Below are 21,507 nucleotides of genomic sequence, written 5' to 3' on the forward strand. Positions count from 1 at the left end.
CGTTGTCATAACGCTTCCGCTTACGGTCTACGAGGGTACATGGACAACACTCTTCCCCTATCGTTGCTATGCACCACCATGATTGATCTTGCGTGTGCGTTGGATTTTTTTAAAATTACTATGTTCCCCAACAAAGTGGCACACTATTGGATGTATGGAGGCGGGGAAGATGAATATGACGTGTAGGTCCGTAGAGTCAACGACAAAAAACGACTGTTTCCTGCCGGGATTGTCTTTTTCCCGACGCAACAAGTAGTGTAGGGTTGGTTTAGGGTTGGAATTGACCGAGATTGATGAATACAAAGTGCCGATTTCAGGGATTCAAAGTTGAGGGTTCAATTCCGACTACCTCTACGAGTTTAAGGTTTAAAATAGACTTAGGACGAGGCCACACTGCGCACCAGACAGTCCCACGCTTCAGCCGAGCCTTCGCCCATGACCACTGCTCGGCCTTCTGCACTAGACACGCGCCGCACTGATCCGGAGTCAAACAAATTTATCTGTTGCACGCGCTTTCGAGCGATCTCGCTGAATGCTGATGATTTTCGATCTCGCCGTAATTGGTTTGTGGATTCCGCTGTTTCCTTCCTGCGACACACCGAGGTATAGCCTCCACAACGATTTGACAACGACGATCATCCTCTAGATCAACTTCAGCAGCCTCTTCTCATGATTCCACTTGTTAGAATAAATATGAGGCACTCTGTCGATCATACAAGAACCAAGCAATCACACGAGTATGACACCGAGATTTGTTAACGAGGTTCATCGATATGGCTACATCCCCGGGGCCTGAGTATGGGCGCTCCTCCCCGTGACACCGTCACAATACTGCACACCGGCTACCCGGGCGCCGGCACACGCCGCTGGCTCCCCTGCGTACCTGTGCTATTATGTTGGCATAAGTTACAAAGTGTGTCTACCGTCACTATATATGAGAAGCCTAGGATACAAGTGTCATAGTAGGACACGACTCCATATACTATCTAAACACAATACTACTTAGAGTTCAACTATAACCTACTTTATACATAATATTCGACACAACTCTAATAATTGATTGTACGCACCACGCGAGACTGGGGCTTTGCTTCTGCCGGTCGGCCGGACACAATCATTAGGCAAAAATTAAGGAAAAAGAAATACGTGCATGTTCTTGTGTTTCTCCGAGGAAATGAGAAAATGAGTAACGACTGCGATTGTTTTTGCTTAATAAATTCTGACGCTCTAAACATGTGCCGTCTCCAATTCTGACAAAATCAACCACAAACGTGACGTCTCTCTTGAATTGAGGAACGATCGGACAAATGAAAGAAGATAAATTCTTCTGGAAGGTCTTTTTTGTGATAATTAATCTGCAAGTGGATTTCCCAACCTGATAGTAGTACTATCTTTGTTCTGATTTATTAGTTCCTTTAGTATTATATCATATCCCAAATTTTGACCATGAATTTAATTAACAAAATGGTAATACATGTCACAAAAAATAATGTCACTGAAAACTATGTTCAAATATGAATTCAATGATATAATTTCTTATGGCATGCATTAACATTTTGTTAGTTATAAATTTCTAATCAAATGTTGGCTCAAAATACAAAAAGATCAATAGACCATAAGGAGGTTGTCACTGAAGAGATGACACCGAATCTTGACCTTAGTCCGACGCGTCATACTCATCCGGCCCGTCACTCGCCTTATCCACACCGCCCGGGGCCAATCACGACCTCCCTCTTGTCACTGACGCCAACTTGGCCAGCCACAGAAGATCCCAAACCACCTCGCCGAGCAAAGCAAAACCCTAACTCCCACGGCCTGATCCGACTCCCACCGACCACTCATCTATTGCCCCTAAAATATTCAACGTCCCACCGACAAGTGGGCTCAAAGTACTCCACGCCCCACATGTCAGCAGCAGCTATGTGCTTAACCCGTGTGCGCGAAGCGAGCCACGAGCGGCCGAACCGCAGCCTGCCACGTGGGGATGGGATAGGGATCCGCGGCCCAAACCAGTGGGCCTCGAAACCGGTGAGCCCACACAACAGCCCCTCATGCAGTCTCAATGACACGTGGGCTCGGGCACGGTGGGTCCCACGAGGTCGAAGAGCGTGTCTGGTGCAGGCGACGTGTCCCGAAACCCACGCCGCCTTCCATATAAAACCCCCTATCCATCCCTCTCTCCATCGGCTCAGTCTCGTCTCCTCCAGGAGGAAAACCAAAAGCGAAAGGGGAGGGGAGGAAAAAAAAAGTCAGTACCATACCACTCGCTCGCTCGCTCTGCAGCCGCGGCGCACGCACGCAAATCTCGCGCACGGGTTTGGGGGGCGCTCGATCCGCGGAGGAAACCCTAGGTACGTACTGCTATGTCTGGATAGGGCGTCGGCTCCCGCCGTGCTTGCTGCCCTCTCGCGGCCGCCCCCCGTCTCCCCCGCTCTAATTCGTTCCCCATTTCGGTGCGGTGCGAGGCGACGCTGATTTGGTTTGGTTTTGGTTGGTGCTGTAATTGTGGCCGCAGGGCGGTGGATTCGGGATGGCGTCGCCGAGGAACGATGGGGGGTTCCTGACGCAGGAGCAGCGGGAGAAGCTGCGGATCGCGGTGCAGAACGCCGAGACGCTCTCGCTCACGTCGCCGCGCTCGCCCACGGGGACCACCACCTCCGCGCTGCTGCAGCAGTACGAGCTGCACCAGCAGCAGGTGCGCGCCGCCGCCGCCGCCGCGAGGGGAGGCGGGGGCGGAGCTGGGGCGAGGCACGCGCGACGGTCGCATTCCGGGAAGGCCGTCAAGCTTAAGAAAGGTGAGGTGGCGCTCGATCTGTTTGTGCCCTATGTAATTAATAGCTTCCCTGTTGTTACGGGGCTGGTTTTAGAGCTTTGCGTGCTTGATTAGGACGTAATGTTGATGTGCTGCTATTGTTACTGCTTCAGTGGATTGCGTAGCCTGTTGTTCATGCCTTATGTGGAGTCGACCTAGTTTAGGGTTCTGGGAATGCAGGTTTAGCAGCTGAGTTGATCTTGCTGTTGATGTTTATTTCGAAGTTATGCTTGTAGTTCTCGTATGCTCATGCTGCTAGTTTTTGTGTCTCATTGAGGTGAGGCTCTCGTTATATGGAGGTAGCACATTGTGGCCTATACATCATACAGCGCCGACAAAATTTTATTGGGGGGTCATCGATTGTTTGACTGTTCACTAGTTTGCCGATTTCGATTTGTTGCAGTAGGTTGGTAAGTTGATAACCGTTGCATTTTGATGGCATACACCTGCTGTTGGTGGCGAGGGTTAGCTTTGCATGCATGAAGCAGTTTATCGGTTACGTGTGTGTGTTAATTTGTGCTCCCGACTCCTGAGCTGCCTAAAGGGGATTGGTTTTGTTGGTTCCGTGTGCGTGTTAATTTGTGCTCCTGACTCCTGAGCTGCCTAAAGGGGATTGGTTTTGTCGGGTAATGGCAATTACAATCTGTCCGTGTAGCATTCTTCTATGTTGGTTGAATTGATTACCAGTATTCTGGTTGCATCTGTTACCCTTTAGGAATTTTTTTGTCGCTCTGCTTTTTCGATCCATAGGAGTACTCAGATCCCAGGATCTGATATATGGTACTGTAAATTCGTCCGTCCGAGTATATTATCTACCTCTTCCTGATAAGAAGCTTTCAGTTAGTTGATACCACTGACTTTTCTTGTGTGGGCAAGACAACCATCTTTTACAGGACATTTGCTAAGACAGAGCACTTCAGATTCCTTTTACTTGTAACATGTGCCATGGGCTGACTGTGATGGTTGCCGTCTATATTGTCGTGTGAATTGTTCCCCACTCGTGATCATCATATTGTATGATGAGCAGCTGGCCATCTCTTGTTCTGTTAGGATATGGTCTGTTTGTATTCCTCTAATTGTTTCAGCTCATAATTCTAGCCGATGGAAGTTGGTCAATATCTATGTGTATGTATGCATGTCCTATATATGATTATACTAGATCCTGCTGATTATTATTCCACTTTTTATGTTAGCTGTCTGTACTGTTTTTCGTTATTTTCGTAATAACTGGAAAACTCATTTGGTATCCTTATTGTTATTACTTCTAGCTGTTATTTGAACCTAGTTTTTTATAGAACTAGTAAATGCGTACGTGCAATGCATGGTGATATTTGGCAAAATATTAATTCTACCTTGATTTAGGTAGAATATTAACTGCATGCCAATTATGTGATTAGTGTTGAACTGTTGATACTGATATTTGGTATGACTAGTAAATGCGCACGTGCAACGCACGTGTAATCTTAATTCGGCTTGAAGACACACCTGAATTTTCTTTTCTTTACAGAAGTAGCATAAAAAAAATTGTTTGTGTAAACACCATCAGCGGCAGGTCCATCTCTTCCTACAAATGGGTTGAAAATTATACTAATTCAACGGAGAATCACCCCCTGATTCCCTTTCTTACGTATGTCGTGGGGCGGTTCATTGTGGCAGTTTCCTTTCTTGTGAAAGGTGTACTAAGGAAGGGAATCAGGGAGAGAGGATTGATTAGCAGTAAACGCGTTTAGCACTAAACGCGTTTAGTTGCTCACCATTAGGACAATAAGGACTGTCGGATTAATGCTAATGGATGGCCGAGATCTGTTGGATCTGCCTCACTGGGTCTTTTTATATTGGTATAGATATTATTTGCACGCTAAACATGTTGAGTGCTCGCCATTGGAGCAATCTAGGTCGTTGGATTGACATGGTTTGATGGCCGGGATAAGTTGGATCTGCCGCTTTGGGTCCTTTTATATTGGTATAGATATAGTGTATTGCAGCATGTTGCAATGCAGGCTTCTCTCTTTCTGGTAGCAATTGATTATGTGTTTTGTTAAGAAGCTGTGCATCGTCGTTTGTTTCCCTTTCTTATTTGAAATTTTCACTCTGTTTCATTAGAAAAGGAAGTTGTCATTCTGGGCTTATAGTTACTGGTCCTTTGTTTTCTTGCTTGTTTAGCTTCCATTTATTTCCTGTACACATTGGGCGTGGAGTATTTGGGATCTTCAGTGAAGTGTATATTGTACTACCTGGACTCACCCTAAACGCATATGGTTAGATTTTACAATTAAAACTGCCGAGGCATTGACTTCAGTTGCTATCACCAGAGACTAGCTGTCAGGGATACTTTCTTTTCTTGTCCCTGCTATTGTAGCATAAAAATCTAAAATGGGTCCATCTATTCATTACGCCATGTAGTTGCTGTGTGGCCTAATATAGAATGCAAATGTGCAATTTCTTGAGTTTAAAATCTGTACTGTATGTGTGTTATTTTATTGAAAAAAACCGTGTCATGTGATTATGTTACATGACAGTATGATGTTCAGTTTATGATTCTTCCACGATAGAAACAGTGATTACCCATTCACAATCCAAGTCTAATACATTGTGGGGGCCTTGAGTTTGGGGAATTCTTGAATATCGCTATAGGTTCTATCAACTAATTGCACTTCGAAAATGGCTGTGTTTTCCAGTGTCTCATGGTCTATTAGTTCTCATTTCTACTTTTGTAATATAGAAAATTGCTAAAATGTCTGATTTGTTGATCTTCTGTACTACAGATGGTGCTGGTGGCAAAGGCACATGGGGAAGACTTATCGACGCTGATACAGCCACATTCCTTGACCGAAATGATCCAAACTATGATAGCGATGAGGTAATACTTCATGGTCTTGACCTGTATACTCCAGTCATTTTTTCATGCAATGCTGAACCGTTTGATTTTTTTTAGTCACAAGAAACTGGTAAATATAATATTCAGCTTTGTCTATATATGCTGTTAACTTGTTATGTGGTTAATACTCAGTACTCAACCTAACTTTGGACACTCATCGTGTTGTGTTTTGTTAATCAGGAACCATATGAATTAATTGAAGCCCCTGCTACAACCCCACTAGAGGACTACAAGAAATCTCTTGTCACAATCATTGAGGAATATTTCAGCACTGGTGATGTTAAGCAGACAGGTTCTGATCTTAAAGAGCTCGGTTATGATGACTTCCACCGCTACTTTGTCAAGAAGCTTGTTTCCATGGCAATGGACAGACATGACAAGGAGAAAGAGATGGTATCAGTGCTGTTATCATCTCTGTATGGTGATGGGCTCAGTTCAACTCAAATCAAACTAGGGTTTGTGATGCTGCTACAGGCTGTTGATGATTTGGCTGTTGACATACCTGATGCAGTTGATGTTCTTGCTCTTTTCATTGCACGAGCAGTTGTAGATGACATTCTTCCACCTGCTTTTCTCAACAAGGCAAAAGGAAGCCTGACAGAGTCTTCTAAGGGCTTGCAAGTTTTACAAATTGCAGCAAAGAGCTATCTTTCAGCACCCCACCATGCAGAGTTACTTGAGCGACGATGGGGTGGTTCAACTCACATCACAGTGGAGGAGGTAAAGAGGAGGATTACTGATCTTCTAAAGGAATATATCAAGAATGGTGATACAGCGGAGGCGTGTAGGTGCATAAGAGAGTTGGCTGTGCCATTTTTCCACCATGAGGTCGTGAAACGAGCTGTCACTCTTGGAATGGAAAGTCCAGCTGCAGAAACCCTTATTGTCAAGCTTCTGAAGGAGGCATCTGAAGAAGGTTTGATAAGCTCTAGTCAGATGGTGAAGGGTTTCTCCCGTATTGTGGAGAGTCTTGATGATCTCTCCCTTGATATACCATCCGCAAAATCTCAATTCCAGACATTGGTATCGAAAGCAGTTTCCGAGGGTTGGCTTGACTCTTCGTATGAATCTTCAGGTGCCAACGGCAGTGTCCAAGATGATGACCATGAGAAGCTGAGGAGGTACAAGAAGGAGGCTGTGTCTATGATACATGAGTACTTCCTTTCTGATGATATACCAGAGCTTATTCGCACACTCAAAGAACTTGGTTTACCAGAGTACAACCCGGTCTTTATCAAGAAACTGATAACAATTGCCATGGACCGCAAGAACAGGGAGAAAGAGATGGCGTCAGTTCTCCTATCCTCATTAAGCATGGAGCTATTCTCCAGTGAAGACATCGTCAAGGGATTCATAATGCTTCTTGAATCTGCAGAAGATACTGCACTGGACATATTGGATGCCTCAGATGAGCTGGGACTGTTCCTAGCGAGGGCAGTGATCGATGATGTGCTTGCACCTCTGAACTTAGATGAGATTGGCAGCATCCTTCCACCAAAGTGCAGTGGGGCTGAAACATTGAACATGGCACGCTCACTTGCCTCTGCCCGCCACGCAGGCGAGAGGCTACTGAGATGCTGGGGCGGTGGGACAGGATGGGCCGTGGAGGACGCCAAGGACAAGATAACAAAGCTCCTGGAGGAATACGAGAGCGGGGGCGATGTAGGGGAAGCATGCAAGTGCATCCGTGAGATGGGCATGCCTTTCTTCAATCACGAGGTGGTCAAGAAGGCGCTCGTCATGGCAATGGAGAAGAAGAAAGAGTGCATGCTTGCTCTGCTGCACGAGTGCTTTGGCGAAGGGATCATAACCATCAACCAGATGACCAAGGGGTTCTCCAGGGTCAGGGACGGGCTTGACGATCTGGCTCTCGACATACCTGATGCCAGGGAGAAGTTCCTCTCCTACGTGGAGCATGGGAAGAAGAACGGATGGCTCGTACCCTCTTTCGGCGTTGCTGCTTCGACTTGAACCGATGACCCAGCGAGCAGGAAGCATCAAGCTGGACCGCGAAGGCGCAGGCTGCCGTAGTGTGGTGCAGCCCACCTAGTTGGTGTGCATTTGCGTTTGCGTTTCTGATGCACGTCCCTGGACTTGCGTCGTAGGTAGGTCAACGAGCCCCTCCTGCTTGTGGTGGCGGCTCATGTCTAGATCTTTGCATCTCTGGACATACCCTTTGCTGTTCTTGCTGTGTTCCGTTTCAACTTCTTCATAGACATTTTTCTTATTACATCAAGTAGAACAGAGGAGAAAAAATAACTTCATGTAAAAGTTTTTACTATGCCTCTGTCTCCCCTGCATTGACGACTTGTGATTTGGAAAGCATCATGCCGAAACTAACTGTAGCAGCGACCTGCGGCACATCTGAATCGACAGTTTTTTCTGTGGCTATCACCCTATCTCGAAACGCTATGGATATAGTTTCGCTCTCTGTATGACATTATAAATAAATTTGAGAACGTTTGGTCTTGCCTCCCGGATTTCAATGGATTGGTCCGGAGGCCTTGGATTGAGCCAAATGCTGAACTGTGTCAGGACCTCTTCACCTCTTTCATAAGCTCAAGCGCACGGGTACCTGGCAAAGTGGAGTAGAGGCCATTTCTCAAAGGAGGTAAAAGCATTGGGAGTTCTAGAACTTGTCTGAGATGTGATGGCTTAGGGGGTGTTTGGTTCAGGGACTTTTTAGTCCCAGAGATTAGAAAAAGTCTCTAGAAACCAAAAGGGATGGATTTTTTCTACAAGGATTAGAAAAAGACTCTACTAAAGAGTCTTTTTTGATTAGTCTCTGGACTAGAAAAAGTCCTAGGACTTCTCAACCAAACATCCCCTTAGTCTTATAACTTGCAAAATGAATCTACCCAGTCCTACAACTTACATCCAATGTGCAACTTTGGTCCTGGGCCAATCACAGAGCGACAACTGGACTGCTCGGGCTCGAGCGGGTCAGCGCGCATATTTGCAAAATCCCCCTGCCTTTACTTGTAATGAACCCGCAGTATAGGAAACTGCATAGATAGATAGTAAACCTATTGATATGGCCAAGACTAATGCCGGTGTTCACAAATTATTGGCGCATGCAAGGTAAAAAAAAAGTATTAAATCAAGGCAAGGAATTTGCTTCCAAAACTGATCAGACTCAGTTTGGCAAGGAGTTCACTAATATCTGGAAAGAGAGTAGAGCCTACGTTTTTTTTGAGAACCGGTAGAGCCTACGTTGATGTAAGGGACCTTTGGATTTGTGATTTATTTGGTCCAGTAAAAAATATAAGATGCAGAGATTTCTTGCCACTCGCACGTAAAGAAAAGATTTTTTTTGAACACATAAAGAAAAGATTGTCAATCGCATCAACAGACCATGCAAGATTAGAGACGTGCTTTGCTTGAGAGGATGTGGATGGGGTCCACCGTATAAGCAGATCACGTACGAGGAGATGGTGCACCTATTTTTAAAGGGATCGAATTTAAGTCAAAAATGGGTTAAGATAGGGGGACCCCCTATCCCCGTTTCTCTTCATAATAATTGCCGATGTGCTCCAAAGAATGATCATAAAGGCCTGTGAGCAAAACCTGCTTGCACATCCCATCTCCCCATGTCTCTCTTGCCCGGTCCTTCAGTACGCCGACGACATCCTAATTATTATTAGGGCAGACACTTCCGCAGCCGCCAACCTAAAGCGTATCCTCGATGACTTCTCTAACGCGACCGGGCTAACCATAAACTTCTCAAAAACCACTTTCGTCCCCCTAAATATTGAGCCAGAAATGGCCACCGCAATGGCGGCCACACTTGGCACCTCCGTGGCTGCCTTCCCGCAAAAGTACCTTGGGCTTCCCCTCTCTCCTCATAAACTGCCCCCCTCCGCGTTCCAACCCGTCATAGACCGTTACGATATATACTTGGCCGGATGGTGTGCCCTCCTGCTCTCTCGTGGAGGACGCTTGATCTTGCTCTCCGCCGTCCTCGACAGCCTCCCCACATACTTCATGATGTGCTTCTCCCTCCCTGTAAGCGTCCTAGAGGAAATTGATAACCGTAGACGCATTTTCTTTTGGTCAAACAGTGACACCTTCTCGGGGGCAAAATGCTTGGTTGCGTGGGATCGGGTGTGTATGCCAAAGCAGGCAAGTGGTCTAGGTGTTAAAAACTTACGAGCACAATTTTTTGCCTTATGTTGAAATTTGCATTCAAATTCCTACACTCTCCCCCTCTGCCTTGAAAAAACTAGGAGTGGAGGAGGGGGAAGGGCCGGCCCTCTATGGCGCGCCCAAGGGAGTCCTTCTCCCACCGGGAGTAGGATTCCCCCCTTCCTTAGTTGGATTAGGAGAGGAAGGAAGGGGGAGAGAGGGGGAAGGAAAGGGGGAGGGGGGGGGACCCCCCACCCAATTCAGATTGGGCTTGGGGGGGGGGGCTCCTAGGATCCCTTCTCCTCTCTCTCTCTCTCACTATGGCCCAATAAGGCCCATATACTTCCCGGGGGGTTCCAGTAACCTCCCCGGTACTTCGGTATATGCCCGAACTCACCCGGAACCATTCTGATGTCCAAACATAGTCATCTAATATATCGATCTTTATGTCTCGACCATTTCGAGACTCCTCGTCATGTCCGTGATCATATCCGGGACTTCGAACAACCTTCGGTACATCAAAACACATAAACTCATAATACCGATCGTCACCGAATGTTAAGCGTGCGGACCCTACGGGTTCGAGAACTATGTAGACATGACCGAGACTCATCTCCGGTCAATAAGCAATAGCGGAATCTGGATGCTTATATTGGTTCCTACATATTCTATGAAGATCTTTATCGGTTAAACCGCATAACAACATACGTTGTTCCCTTTGTCATTAGTATGTTACTTGCCCGAGATTCGACCGTCGGTATCTCAATACCTAGTTCAATCTCGTTCCCGGCAAGTCTCTTTACTCGTTCCGCAATGCAACATCCCGTAACTAACTCATTAGTCACATTGCTTGCAAGGCTTATAGTGATGTGCATTACCGAGAGGGCCCAGAGATACCTCTCCGATACACAGAGTGACAAATCCTAATCTCGATCTATGCCAACTCAACAAACACCATCGGAGACACCTATAGAGCATCTTTATAGTCACCCAGTTACGTTGTGACGTTTGATAGCACACTAAAGTGTTCCTCTAGTATTCGGGAGTTGCATAATCTCATAGTCATAGGAACATGCATAAGTTATGGAGAAAGCAATAGCAGTAAACTAAACGATCATCGTGCTAAGCTAACGGATGGGTCTTGTCCATCACACCATTCTCTAATGATGTGATCCCATTCATCAAATGACAACACATGTCTATGGCTAGGAAACTTAACCATCTTTGATGAACGAGCTAGTCTAGTAGAGGCATACTAGGGACACTCTGTTTTGTCTATGTATTCACGCATGTACTAAGTTTCTGGTTAATACAGTTCTAGCAAGAATAATAAAAAAATTATCATGATATAAGGAAATATAAATAACAACTTTATTATTGCCTCTAGGGCATATTTCCTTCAGTCTCCCACTTGCACTAGAGTCAATAATCTAGTTCACATCGCCATGTGATTTAACACCAATAGTTCACATCACCATGTGACCAACACCCAAAGGGTTTACTAGAGTCAATAATCTAGTTCACATCTCTATGTGATTAACACCCAAAGAGTGATCATGTTTTGCTTATGAGAGAAGTTTAGTCAACGGGTTTGCCACATTCAGAGCCGTATGTATTTTGCAAATTTTCTATGTCTACAATGCTCTACATGGAGCTACTCTAGCTAATTGCTCCCACTTTAAATATGTATCCAGATTGAGACTTAGAGTCATCCGGACAAGTGTAAAATCTTGCATCGACGTAACTCTTTATCACCTCCATAACCGAGAAATATTTCCTTAGTCCTCTTATATTAGGTAACTAAGGATAACTTTGACCGCTATCCAATGATCCACTCCTGGATCACTATCGTACCCCCTTTCCAAACTCATGGCAAGGTACACAACACAACATGGCATACTTTATAGAACCTATGGCTGAGGCATAGGAAATGATTTTTCATTCTCTTTCTATTTTCTGCCGTGGTTGGGTTTTGAGTCTTTACTCAACTTCACACCTTGCAACACAGCAAAGAACTCCTTCTTTGACTGTTCCATTTTGAACTACTTCAAAATCTTGTCAAGGTATGTACTCATTGAAAAATATATCAAGCATCTTGATCTATCTCTATAGATCTTGATGCTCAATATGTAAGTAGCTTCACCGAGGTCTTTCTTTGAAAAACTCCTTTCAAACACTCCTTTATGCTTTCCAGAAAAATTCTACATCATTTCCGATCAACAATATGTCATTCACATATACTTACCAGAAAGGCTGTAGTGCTCCCACTCACTTTCTTGTAAATACAGGCTTCATCGCAAGTCTGTATAAAACCATATGCTTTGATCACTTTATCAAAGCATATATTCCAACTCCGAGATGCTTGCACCAGTCCATAGATGGATCGCTGGAGCTTGCACACTTTGTTAGCACCTTTAGGATTGACAAAACCTTCTTGTTGCATCATATACAACTCTTCTTTAAGAAATCCATTAAGGAATGCAGTTTTGACATCCATTTGCCAGATTTCATAAAATGTGGCAATTGCTAACATGATTCGGACAGACTTAAGCATCGCTACAAGTGAGAAAATCCCATCGTTGTCAACATCTTGAACTTGTCGAAAACCTTTTGCGACAATTCGAGCTTTGTATATAGTAATACTACTATCAGCGGCTGTCTTCCTCTAGAAGATCCATTTATTCTCAATGGCTTGCCGGTCATTGGGCAAGTCAACCAAAGTCCACACTTTGTTCTCATACATGGATCCCATCTCAGATTTCATGGCCTCAAGTCATTTTGCGGAATCTGGGCCCATCATCGCTTCCTCATAGTTCGTAGATTTGTCATGTTCTAGTAACATGACTTCTAGAAAGGATTACCGTACCACTCTGGTGCGGACCATACTCTGGTTAACCTTTGAGGTTTGGTAGTAACTTTATTTGAAGTTTCATGATCATCATCATTAGCTTCCTCAGTAATTGGCGTAGGAATCATTAGAACTGATTTCTGTGATGAACTACTTTGCAATTATGGAGAAAAGGTACAATTACCTCATCAAGTTCTACTTTCCTCCCACTCACTTCTTTCGAGAGAAACTCCTTCTCTAGAAAGGATCAACTCTTAGCAACAAAGATCTTGCCTTCGGATTTGTGATAGAAGGTGTACCCAACAGTTTCTTTTGGGTATCCTATGAAGACGCACTTCTCCGATTTGGGTTTGAGCTTATCAGGCTGAAACTTTTTCACATAAGCATCGCAACCCCAAACTTTAAGAAATGACAACTTAGATTTCTTGCTAAACCATAGTTCATATGGTGTCGTCTCAACGGATTTAGATGGATTAACGTGAATGCAGATGTCTCTAATGCATAACCCCAAAACGATAGTGAATAATCGATAAGAGACATCATAGATCGCACCATATTTAATAAAGTACAGTTATGACGTTCGGACACACCATTACGCTCTGGTGTTCCAGGTGGCGTGAGTTGCGAAACTATTCCGCATTATTTCAAATGAAGACCAAACTCATAACTCAAATATCCACCTCCATGATCAGATCGTAGAAACTTAATTTTCTTGTTACGATGATTTTCTACTTCACTCTGAAATTCTTTAAACTTTTCAAATGTTTCAGACTTATGTTTCATCAAGTAGATATACCCATATCTGCTCAAATCATCTGTGAAGGTCAGGAAATAACGATACCCGCCGCGAGCCTCAACACTCATCGGATCGCATACACTAGTATGTATTATTTCCAGTAAGTCAGTTGCTTGCTCCATTATTCCGGAGAACGGATTCTTAGTCATCTTGCCCATGAGGCATGGTTCACAAGCATCAAATGATTCATAATCAAGTGATTCCAAAAGCCCATCAGCATGGAGTTTCTTCATGCGCTTTACACCAATATGACCTAAACGGCAGTGCCACATATAAGTTGCACTATCATTATTAACTTTGCATCTTTTGGCTTCAATATTATGAATATGTGTATCACTACGATCGAGATTCAATAAACCATTCACCTTGGGTGTATGACCTCAGAAGGTTTTATTCATGTAAACAGAATAACAATTATTCTTTGACTTAAATGAATAACTGCATTGCAATAAACATGATCCAATCATATTATGCTCAACGCAAACACCAAATAACATTTATTTTAGGTTCAACACTAATCCCGAAGGTAAAGGGAGTGTGCGATGGTGATCTTATTAACCTTGGAATCACTTCCAACTCACATCATCACCAATCCCTTAACTAGTCTCTGCTTATTTTGCAGCTCCCGTTTCGAGTTACTACTCTTAGCAACCGAACCAGTATCAAATACTGAGGGGTTGCTATAAACACTAGTAAAGTACACATCAATAACATGTATATCAAATATACTTTTGTTCACTTTGCCATCCTTCTTATCCGCCAAGTATCTAGAGCAGTTCCACTTCCAGTGACCATTTCCTTTGCAGTAGAAGCACTCAGTTCCAGGCTTGGGTCTAGCTTTGGGCTTCTTCATGGGAGCAGCAACTTGGTTGCTATTCTTCTTTGAAGTTCCTCTTTCTTCCCCTTTTCCCTTTTCTTGAAACTAGTGGTCTTGCTAACCATCAACACTTGATGCTATTTCTTGATTTCTACCTTCGCCGATTTCAGCATCGCGAAGGGCTTGGGAATTACTTTCGTCATCCCTTGCATATTATAGTTCATCACTAAGTTCTAGTAACTTGGTGGTAGTGACTAGAGAACTTTGTCAATTATTATCTTATCTGGAAGATCAACTCCCACTTGATTCAAGCAATTGTAGTACCCACACAATCTGAGCACATGCTCACTAGTTGAGCTATTCGCCTCCATCTTGTAGGCAAAGTACTGTCAGAGGTCTCCTACCTCTTGACACGGGCATGAGTATGAAATACCAATTTCAACTCTTAGAATATCTTATATGCTCTATGGCATTCAAAAACATTTTTGAAGTCCCGGTTCTAAGCCGTAAAGCATGGTGCACTAAACTATTAAGTAGTCATCATACCGAGCTTAGCCAAACGTTCATAACGTCTTCATTTGCTCCTGCAATAGTTATGTCACCTAGCGCGGTGCATCAAGGACATAATTCTTCTGTGCAGCAATGAGGATAATCCTCAGATCACGGATCCAATCCGCATCATTGCTACTATCATCTTTCAACATAGTTTTCTCTAGGAACATATCAAAAATAAACAGGGAGTTACATCGCGAGCTATTGATCTACAACATAGTTATGCAAATACTACCAGGACTAAGTTCATGATAAATTAAAGTTCAATTAATCATATTATTTAAGAACTCTCACTCAGATAGACATCCCTCTAATCATCTAAGTGATCACGTGATCCATATCAACTAAACCATGTCCGATCATCACGTGAGATGGAGTAGTTTTCAATGGTGAACATCACTATGTTGATCATATCTACTATATGATTCATGCTCGACCTTTCGGTCTCAGTGCTCCGAGGCCATATCTGCATATGCTAGGCTCGTCAAGTTTAACCCGAGTATTCTGCATGTGCAAAACTGGCTTGCACCCATTGTATGTGAACGCAGAGCTTATCACACCCGATCATCACGTGGTGTCTCGACACGACGAACTGTCGCAACGGTGCATACTCAGTGAGAACACTTATACCTTGAAATTAAGTGAGAGATCATCTTATAATGCTACCACCGTACTAAGCAAAATAAGAAGCATAAAAGATAAACATCACATGTAATCAGAATATGTGACATGATATGGCCATCATCATTTTGTGCCTTTGATCTCCATCTCCAAAGTACCGTCATGATCTCCACCGTCACGGGCATGACACTATGATCTCCATCATCTTGATCTTTATCAATGTGTCTGATACGTCTCCAACGTATCTATAATTTTTGATTGTTCCATTGCTACGTCTTGAGCTTGCATTGGTTTTCCCCGAAGAGGAAGGGATGATGCAGCAGAGTAGCGTAAGTATTTCCCTCAGTTTTTGAGAACCAAGGTATCAATCCAGTAGGAGGCCACACTCAAGTCCCTCGTACCTGCACAAAGCGATAGCTACTCGCAACCAACGCGATTAGGGGCTGTCAATCCCTTCACGGTCACTTACGAAAGTGAGATCTGATAGATATAATATTTTTGGTATTTTTGGTATAAAGATGCAAAGTAAAAAGTAAAATCAAAGTAAAAAGCAAAGCAAGATTAAAGTGATGGAGATTGATATGATGAGAATAGACCCGGGGGCCATAGGTTTCACTAGTGGCTTCTCTCAAGAGCATAAGTATTCTACGGTGGGTGAACAAATTACTGTTGAGCAATTGACAGAATTGAGCGTAGTTATGAGAATATCTAGGAATGATCATGTATATAGGCATCACATCCGTGACAAGTAGATCGAAACGATTCTGCATCCACTACTATTACTCCACTCATCGACCGCTATCCAGCATGCAGCTAGAGTATTAAGTTCAAAACAGAGTAACGCCTTAAGCAAGATGACATGATGTGGAGAGATAAATTCATGCAATATGAAATAAACCCCATCTTGTTATCCTCGATGGCAACGATGCAATACGTGCCTTGCTGCCCCTTCTGTCACTGGGTAAGGACACCGCAAGATCGAACCCAAAGCTAAGCACTTCTCCCATGGCAAGAACTACCAATCTAGTTTGCCAAACCAAACAGATAATTCGAAGTGACTTGCAAAGATAACCAATCATGCATAAAAGAATTCAGAGAAGATTCAAGTATTATTCATAGATAGACTTGATCATAAACCCACAATTCATCGGTCTCAACAAACACACCGCAAAAAGAAGATTACATCGAATAGATCTCCACGAGAGAGGGGGAGAACTTTGTATTGAGATTCAAAGAGAGAGAAGAAGCCATCTAGCTACTAACTATGGACCCGAAGGTCTGAGGTAAACTACTCACACTTCATCGGAGAGGCTAGGATGATGTAGAAGCCCTCCGTGATGACGGCCCTCTTCCGGCGGAGCTCCGGAACAGGCCCCAAGATGGGATCTCTTGGATACAGAAAGGTGCGGCAGTTGAATTAGGTTTTTTGGCTCCTGTTCTGATCGTTTAGGGGCACGTGTGTATATATAGGAGGAAGAAGTACGCCGGAGGAGCAACGAGGGGCCCACGAGGCAGGGGGGCGCGCCCTAGGGGGGGCACCCCCCACCCTCGTGACCGCCTCTTTTGTTCCTTGGAGCAGGGTCCAAGTCTCCTGGATCATGTGGTGAGAAAATCACGTTCCCGAAGATTTTATTCCGTTTGGACTCCGTTTGATATTCTGTTTCTTCGAAACACTGAAATAGGCAAAAGACAGCAATTCTGGGCTGGGCCTTCGGTAATAGGTTAGTCCCAAAAATAATATAAAAGTGGAAAATAAAGCCCAATATCGTCCAAAACAGTAGATAATATAGCATGGAGCAATCAAAAATTATAGATACGTTGGAGACGTATCATCCATGCTATTATATTATCTGTTTTGGATGTTTAATGGGCTTTAGTTTACCTTTTTATATTATTTTTGGGACTAACCTACTAACCAAAGGCCCAGTGCAAATTGCTGTTTTTTTTGCCTATTTTAGTGTTTCACAGAAAAGGAATATCAAACGGAATCCAAACAGAATGAAACCTTCAAGAGAGTTATTTTTGGAACAAACGTGATCCAGGAGACTTGGAGTGGACGCCAAGAAAGAAGCGAGGAGGCCACGAGGCAGGGAGGCACGCCCAGGGGGGTAGGCGCGCCCCCACCCTCGTGGGCCCCTCGCAGCTCGACCGACGTACTTCTTCCTCCTATATATACCCATATACCCCGAAAACATCCAGGAGCACCACGAAACCCTATTTCCACCGCCGCAACCTTCTGAACCCATGAGATCCCTTCTTGGGGCCTTTTCCGGCGCTCTGCCGGAGGGGGAATCGATCACGGAGGGCTTCTACATCAACACCATAGCCTCTCCGATGATGTGTGAGTAGTTTGCAATAGACCTTCGGGTCCATAGTCATTAGCTAGATGGCTTCTTCTCTCTCTTTGGATCTCAATACAAAGTTCTCCTCGATTCTCTTGGAGATCTATTCGATGTAATTCTTTTTGTGGTGCGTTTGTCGAGATCCGATGAATTGTGGGTTTATGATCAAGATTATCTATGAACAATATTTGATTCTTCTCTAAAATCTTTTATGCATGATTTAAATATCTTTGCAAGTCTCTTCGAATTATCAGTTTGGTTTGGCCTACTAGATTGATCGTTCTTGCAATGGGAGAAGTGCTTAGCTTTGGGTTCAATCTTGTGGTGTCCTTTCCCAGTGACAGTAGGGGCAGCAAGGCATGTATTGTATTGTTTCCATCGAGGATAAAAAGATGGGGTTTATATCATATTGCTTGAGTTTATCCCTCTACATCATGTCATCTTGCCTAATGCGTTACTCTGTTCTTATGAACTTAATACTCTAGATGCATGCTGGATAGCAGTCGATGTGTGGAGTAATAGTAGTAGATGCAGAATCGTTTTGGTCTACTTGTCACGGACGTGATGCCTATATACATGATCATGCCTAGATATTCTCATAAGTATTCGCTTTTCTATCAATTGCTCGATAGTAATTTGTTCACCCACCGTAGAATTTGCTATCTTGAGAGAAGCCACTAGTGAAACCTATGGCCCCCGGGTCTATCTTTCATCATATTATTTCCATACCAATTTGCTATTTCTATTACCGTTTATTTTGCAATCTTTATTTTCCAATCTATATCATAAAAATACCAAAAATATTAATCTTATTATCTCTATCAGATCTCACTTTCGTAAGTGACCGTGAAGGGATTGGCAACCCCTTTATCGCGTTGGTTGCGAGGTTCTTGTTTGTTTGTGCCGGTACTAGGTGACTTGTGTGTTACCTCCTACTGGATTGATACCTTGGTTCTCAAAAACTAAGGGAAATACTTACACTACCGTGCTGCATCACCCTTTCCTCTTCAAGGGAAAACCAACACATGCTCAAGAGGTAGCAAGAAGGATTTATGGCGCTGTTGCCGGGGAGGTTGCATCAAGTCAAGACATACCAAGTACCTATCACAAACTCTTATCCCTCGCATTACATTATTTGCCATTTGCCTCTTGTTTTCCTCTCCCCCACTTCACCCTTGCCGTTTTATTTGCCCTCTTTTTCGTTCGCCTCTTTTTGCTTGCCTCTTGCTTGCTTGTGTGTTGGATTGTTTGTCACGATGGCTCAAGATAATACTAAATTGTGTGACTTTTCCAATACCAGCAATGATGATTTTATTAGCACTCCGATTGCTCCTCTTATCGATGCTGAATCTTGTGAAATTAATACTGCTTTGCTGAATCTTGTCATGAAAGATCCGTTTTCTGGCCTTCCTAGTGAAGATGACGCCACCCATCTAAACAGCTTTGTTGATTTGTTTGATATGCAAAAGAAGAAAGATGTGGATAATGATATTGTTAAATTGAAGCTATTCATGTTTTTGCTTAGAGATCGTGCTAAAACTTGGTTTTCCTCTTTGCCTAAAAATAGTATTGATTCTTGGAATAAGTGCAAATATGCTTTTATCTCTAAGTATTTTCCTCCCGCTAAGATCATCTCTCTTAGAAACGATATTATGAATTTTAAGCAACTTGATCATGAGCATGTTGCACAAGCTTGGGAGAGGATGAAATTAATGATACGTAATTGCCCTACACATGGTTTGAATCTGTGGATGATCATACAAATTTTTTATGCTGGATTGAATTTTGCTTCTAGAAATCTTTTAGATTCAGCCGCGGGAGGCACTTTTATGGAAATCACTTTAGGATAAGCTATTAAACTCCTAGACAATATTATGGTTAATTATTCTCAATGGCACACCGAAAGATCAACTAGTAAAAAGGTTCATGCTATAGAAGAAATTAATGTTTTGAGTGGAAAGATGGATGAACTCATGAAATTGTTTGCTAATAAGAGTGTTTCTTCTGATCCTAATGATATGCCTTTGTCTACTTTGATTGAGAATAATAATGAATCTATGGATGTGAATTTTGTTGGTAGGAACAATTTTGGTAGCAAACATATAGAGGAAACTTTAATCCTAGGCCATTCCCTAGTAATTCCTCTAATAATTATGGTAATTCCTACAACAACTCTTATGTAAATTTTAATAAGATGCCCTCTGATTTTGAGACTAGTGTTAAAGAATTTATTATTTCGCAAAAGAATTTTAATGCTTTGCTTGAAATTTTTTTTGCCTAAGATTGATGAGTTGGCTAGGAACGTGGATAGAATTTCTCTTGATGTTGGTTCTTTGAAACTTAGATCTATTCTACCTAAGCATGATACCAATGAGTCCCTCAAAGCCATGAGAATTTCCATTGATGAGTGCAAAGAAAGAACCGCTAGGATGTGTGCTAAAAAAGATTGCTTTATAAAAGCGTGTTCTTCTAGTTTCCATGATAGTAATGATGAAGATCTAAAAGTGATTGATGTGTCTCCTATTAAATCTTTGTTTTGAAATATGAATCTTGATAATGATGTGACTGGAGATGAGGCAACTTTAGCTAAAAGACGTCCCAATGATTCGAAGTTTTTAGATCTTGATGCAAAAGTTGGTAAAAGTGGGATTGAAGAGGTCAAAACTTTACATATCAATGAACCCACTATTTTGGATTTCAAGGAATTTAATTATGGTAATTTCTCTTTGATAGATTGTATTTCCTTGTTGCAATCCATATTAAATTCTCCTCATGCTTATAGTCAAAATAAGGCTTTTACCAAACATATCGTTGATGCTTTAATGCAATCTTATGAAGAAAAGCTGGAATTAGAAGTTTCTATCCCTAGAAAACTTTATGATGAGTGGGAACCTACTATTAAAATTAAAATTGAAGATCATGAATGCTTTGCTTTATGTGATTTGGGTGCTAGTGTTTTCACGATTCCAAAAACTTTGTGTGATGTGTTAGGTTTTCGTGAATTTGATGATTGTTCTTTAAATTTGCATCTTGCGGATTTCACTATTAAGAAACCTATGGGAAGGATTAATGATGTTCTTATTGTTGCAAATAGGAATTATGTTCCCGTAGATTTCATTGTTCTTGATGTAGATTGCAATCCTACATGTCCTATAATTCTTGGTAGACCTTTGCTTAGAACGATTGGTGCAATTATTGATATGAAAGAAGGGAATATTAGATTCTAATTTCCGTTAAGGAAAGGCATGGAACACTTTCCTAGGAAGAAAATTAAATTACCTTATGAATCTATTTTGAGAGCCACTTATGGATTGCATACCAAAGATGATAATACCTAGATCTATTCTTGTTTTTATGCCTAGCTAGGGGCGTTAAACTATAGCGCTTGTTGGGAGGCAACCCAATTTTATTTTTGTTTCTTGTTTTTTGTTCCTGTTTAGTAATAAATAATTCATCTATATTCTGTTTAGATGTGGTTTTATGTTTTTAATTAGTGTTTGTGCCAAGTAGAACCTTTGGGAAGACTTGGGGGAAGTCTTTGCGATCTTGCTGTAAAGAATAGAAACTTTAGCATTCACGAGATTTGCTGCCATTTTTTACTGGAGAGTGAGATTAGGTTGATTATTTTTGCAGATGATTAATAGAAAAATTCCGCACGTCCACCAATTTATTTCACAATTTTTGGGGTTACAGAAGTATTAGAAACCTACAGATTA

At 42.7% G+C, this 21,507-nt stretch overlaps 1 protein-coding gene across 1 annotated transcript; it reads left to right on the plus strand.

The window, feature by feature from the left end:
- Positions 1-2,175: 2,175 nt before the first annotated feature.
- On the plus strand, positions 2,176-7,971 carry LOC125521664 (MA3 DOMAIN-CONTAINING TRANSLATION REGULATORY FACTOR 1). Its single transcript, XM_048686714.2, has 4 exons — positions 2,176-2,351; positions 2,516-2,795; positions 5,578-5,672; positions 5,871-7,971. Exons 2-4 carry the CDS (start codon positions 2,531-2,533, stop codon positions 7,659-7,661), a joined length of 2,151 nt encoding a protein of 716 aa, XP_048542671.1. The 5' UTR covers positions 2,176-2,351; positions 2,516-2,530; the 3' UTR covers positions 7,662-7,971.
- Positions 7,972-21,507: the final 13,536 nt, after the last annotated feature.

The sequence above is a fragment of the Triticum urartu genome, chromosome 7A, assembly GCF_056163025.1.
Source record: "Triticum urartu cultivar PI428250 chromosome 7A, HENAU_Tu73, whole genome shotgun sequence".
Classification (NCBI taxonomy): domain Eukaryota; kingdom Viridiplantae; phylum Streptophyta; class Magnoliopsida; order Poales; family Poaceae; genus Triticum; species Triticum urartu.